The sequence below is a fragment of the Hylobates moloch genome, unplaced genomic scaffold, assembly GCF_009828535.3.
Source record: "Hylobates moloch isolate HMO894 unplaced genomic scaffold, HMol_V3 SCAFFOLD_5483, whole genome shotgun sequence".
Classification (NCBI taxonomy): Eukaryota; Metazoa; Chordata; class Mammalia; order Primates; family Hylobatidae; genus Hylobates; species Hylobates moloch.
The window spans coordinates 1-4,600 of NW_026657758.1; the positions used below are offsets into that span (position 1 = coordinate 1).

General features: G+C 44.8%; 1 protein-coding gene across 1 annotated transcript; it reads right to left on the reverse strand.

Annotated features, from left to right (window-relative positions):
• Nucleotides 1-8: 8 nt before the first annotated feature.
• On the reverse strand, nucleotides 9-3,710 carry LOC116465472 (solute carrier family 2, facilitated glucose transporter member 3; the record flags this gene model as incomplete). Its single annotated transcript, XM_032148528.1, has 4 exons — nucleotides 9-65; nucleotides 1,316-1,519; nucleotides 2,174-2,275; nucleotides 3,606-3,710. Coding segments are annotated over 4 exons (468 nt in total), but the record flags the coding sequence as incomplete, so codon positions are not given.
• Between the last annotated feature and the right edge of the window lie 890 nt (nucleotides 3,711-4,600).

Genomic DNA, 4,600 nt, shown 5'->3' on the forward strand with positions numbered 1-4,600 from the left:
GTAAAGGCCAAGAAGGTAATGAGGAAGCCGGTGAAGATAATAAAAACATAGGCTCCTAAATAGTGCTAGTGAAAGGACAGAAAAAAGGAAGGTTGTTATAAAAATCTGGTCACTGACAAACTCAATTTCCTTCACATATTTCCAAAAGGCTTTAAGCTATAACCCTTCCATAGTTAATGAAAACAGGTTTCTTTGGAGATTCACTTATGATTCCATTGCTAACTTACTGTAGTTCTCTCTAGTTTTCTTTCTGTCATTCCTTTTCATTACAGTTAGATGCTTCCAAATGTCTACTGAGTATTTTTGGACTGTTGAGTATTATTTTTAAAATCTGTGTTTCTGGGCCGAGTGCAGTGGCTCACACCTGTAATCCCAGCACTTTGGGAGGTCAAGGTGGGTGGATCACTGGAACCCAGCAGTTTGAGACTAGCCTGGGCAACTCCATCTCTATTTATGATTTTTTTTTTTTTTTTGAGATGGAATCTCGCTCTGTCACCCAGGCTGGCGTGCAGAAGCGTCATCGCAGCTCACCGTGAACTCCACCTCCTGGGTTCAAGTGATTCTCTTGCCTCAGTCTCCTGACTAGCTAGGACTACAGGTGTGTGCTACCACGCCTGGATAACTTTTTTTTTTTTTTGAGACAGAGTTTCTCATTGCCCAGACTGGAGTTCAATGGCATGATCTCGCTCACTAGGATTACAGTCGTGAGCCACGACGCCCGGCCTAATTTTTGTATTTATTGTAGAAAGAGGGTTTCACCATGATAGTCTCGCTGGTCTCCAACTCCTGAACTCAAGTTATCCACCCGCTTTGGCCTCTCAAAGTGCTGGAATTACAGGCTCGAGCCACTGTGTCCGGCCGCAATTTAAACTTTATGAATTGTTTATTTCTGCAATTTTCCATTTAATATTTTCAGACTACGGGTAAATGAAACTGAGGATGAGGAGGGACTACTGTATTTCTTTATTTAGGGACGGAGTCTTGCTTCCATTGAGCAGGCTAGAGTGCAGTAGTGTGATCCCGGCTCACTGCAACCTCCACCTCCCAGGTTTAAGCAACTCTCCTTCCTCGGTCTCCCAAGTAGCTGGAATTACAGGTATGTGCCACCATGCCCAGCTAATTTTTGAATTTCACCATGTTGGCCAGGCTGGTCTCAAACTCCTGACCTCAGGTGATCCACCTGCGTCAGCCTCCCACAGTGCTAGGATTACAGGTGTGAGCCACCATGCCAGGCTCAGACTACTGTATTATTAAGGAGTATCTTCAACATGTCAGCTTACATAGGCTGGTTTTAAGATAAGGTGAGTTTACTTACAGCAGCGGAGGGGAAGAGCAATCCGACTAGGAAGTTGGAGGTCCAGTTGGAGCAGCCGGCCACTGCCATCGCAGCTGGGCGGGGGCCCTGGCTGAAGAGTTCGGCCACAATAAACCAGGGAATGGGGCCTGGTCCAATTTCAAAGAAGGCGACAAAGACCAACATAGCCCCAATACAGACAAAGCTCATCCCATTATAGTTATCCTGTAAGAGGAAGGAACAGAGAAAATTAAATTTAAAAACAGTGTAACCTGGTATCTAGGTTCCCAGAAGCAGTTAACGGCAAGCTCCTCCTGTCCCTGATGTACACTACAAAGACTGGCTGTGGAATCAAAAGGCTTGGATTTATTTTTATTTTTATTTTTTGAGACAGAGTCTTACTCTGTTGCCCATGCTGGAGTGTAGTGGCACTACAATAGCTCACTGCATCATCCATCTCCTGGGCTTAAGCAATCCTCCCACCTCAGGCTCTCAAATCGTTTGGACTTGAAGCATGCGCCACCACACCTGCCTAACTTAAAAAAAAAATTTTTTGGCCAGGCGCTGTGGCTCACGCCAAGGCAGGTGGATTATTTGAGGTCAATCACACTATTAAGTGTGATTACCTTGATATTATTTTAAGAATTAAATTAGATAATGTATTTTATAAGCTACAATAATGTTCTATAATGTAAGGATTCTAACAGTTTGCCTCCAGTTCTCTAATGACCCATGTTTCTTAAACTCTGGGCATCCTGCTTCTCTCTTCTGACTTTATTGACAAACTGCAACCTTAACAACCCACCCCTTGTGTCACAGAAGTCAACTGTAACTTCTCTTCCTTTCCCCTTCCCTTTTCTTCACTCAAAGAGCACTCACCTTTAATAACAAAGAAACAGTCATGAGTGTAGAACAAAAAGCCATCCCTCCAAGGCCTATCATATGCAGAGTCCTTCTTCCTGCCCTTTCCACCAGAAATAGCTGGAAGAAGAATATGACATGAAACTTCAGTTTTCCTTTCCATGAAAACAGTGTCTGAGCTACTTGAAATCTGCCTTACCAACAGCAGGACACTTGCTATGGATACACCTCCTGTGATTTATGATTTTATATACATACGTATTGTGTTCCATTCACAGGTCCTGGCTCAAAATCCCCACAGCCCTTGGTAAAGTCTTTTATCATAATGTTGGGATGCTTTAGGCCTCAGAAGCAGGCCTCAGAAAACAGAATTCTTCTCTGACTTTCTCCTGCCCTCCCACTTGGCAGGATGCTAATCTGACTGTGGGTCATAAAACCCTCATTTCAGAGAGGGTCCTGCCCCACACCCTAGAGGAAGAAATGCTACAGAGAGGCCAAAATAATCCAAACATACAGGCCCAGCTAGGTTCAGATCATTCCCTTTTTGTCCAATCACATTTCAGAACAGTTGTGCATGCTTCAATCATGGAGAACCAATTAAGCCTGCATAAAAGGCCCAAAAGGCAGGGTGTGGGGAGCTTCCAGATATCTGAACCCGTGGAAGCTGACAGGAAGGTCAGCAACAAATCATCTGTGTGCTAGGAGTGCACCCCAGCTCCACGGAGACAGAAGCTCCCATGCTCAAGATCCCTCCAGACCTCGCCCTGTGAATCTCTTCCACTGGGTGTTTATTTCTGTGCTTTAAAATATCCTGTAAATCAAACTAGGAAACAATTTTCCTGAGTTCTGTGAGCCACTGTAGCAAATTAATCAAACCCAAAGAGGGTGTCGTGGGAATCCTGATCTCCAGCTGGTGGGTCAGAAGCACAGGTAAACAACCTGGAGCTTGCGATTGGCATCAGGAGTGGGGGGCAGCCTTGGGAACTGGGCCACCAACCTGTGCGATCTGATGCTATCTCCAGGTAGACAGTGTCAGAATTAAATCACAGGACACCTAGATGGTGTCCACTACAGAACTGATTGCCCACTTCATGGGGAAAAATTCTCACATATTCTGGGGATCACAGATACCTTCTGTTGATTATTGTTGTTTTAGTGTAAAAACAGTGGAATAACAGAGCTTGAGAGTTTTTCCAAACACCTCTCTTCCAATTCCAAGTTCAAAGCATACTATATAGTCTCTTCTATACTCCCTCCTTTCCCATCCATCCCATATTTGCTTGAAGAGTGAAGACTACATCCATCCAAATTAAATGTATCTCTTTTTCCCAAAGGAAAATTAAACAACAAAAAGGTAACTAAATGATGGTAGGGTCATGCAATCCATCTTTGAACATCCGTAGCAAGGATTCTTTTCTCGCCCCCAAAATTACCAAACCATCCAACTTACAGAAACTACAGTGAAGATAGTATTAACCACACCCACGCCGATGGTGGCATAGATGGGCTCTTGAACACCTGCATCCTTGAAGATTCCTGTTGAGTAATAGAACACCTAGGAGAAAAGAAAACATGCAACTTTGATACAATTCTGCACACCAGTTACACAGAACCCTCAAACATAAACTTAAAAGTCCCAGTGGGTAAGAAGTCCTTTTTCTAGGGTTTTTGTTCAAAACTAATATCCCTTCTGCAAATGAATTATCTTCTGTATCTTATCTCCTTTCTCTTTTTTTTGAGAGGGAGTCTCGATCTGTCACCCAGGCAGGAGTGCAGTGGCACAATCTCAGCTCACTGGTACCTCCACCTCCCAGATTCAAGCGATTCTCCTGCCTCAGCCTCCTGAGTAGCTGGACTACTGGACTACAGGTGCCTGCAACCACACCCAGATAATTTTTGTAGTTTTTTTTTTTTTTTTTTTGAGACGCAGTCTCACTCTGTCACCCAGGCTGGAGTGCAGTGGCGCAATCTCGGCTCACTGCAAGCTCCGCCTCCCGGGTTCATGCCATTCTCCTGCCTCAGCCTCTCCGAGTAGCTGGGACTACAGGCGCCCGCCAACACGCCCGGCTAATTTTTTGTATTTTTAGTAGAGACGGGGTTTCACCGTGGTCTTGATCTCCTGACCTCGTGATCCGCCTGCCTCGGCCTCCCAAAGTGCTAGGATTACAAGCTGAGCCACCGCGCCCGGCCAATTTTTGTAGTTTTAAGTAGAGACGGGTTTTCACCATGTTGGCCAGGCTGGTCTCGAACTCCTGACCTCAAGTGACCTGCTCGCCTTGGCCTCCCAAAGTGCTAGGATTAGAGGCATGAGCCACTGCACCTGGCCCTCCTTTCTCTTTCTAAATGTTCTTAATTCTAGCTACTCATTTGTATTGTTTCTTCTAAAAATGCTTATTCTCACTGTTCCATTTCCTCTTGCTTATGTCCACTTCACTAACTTCTATG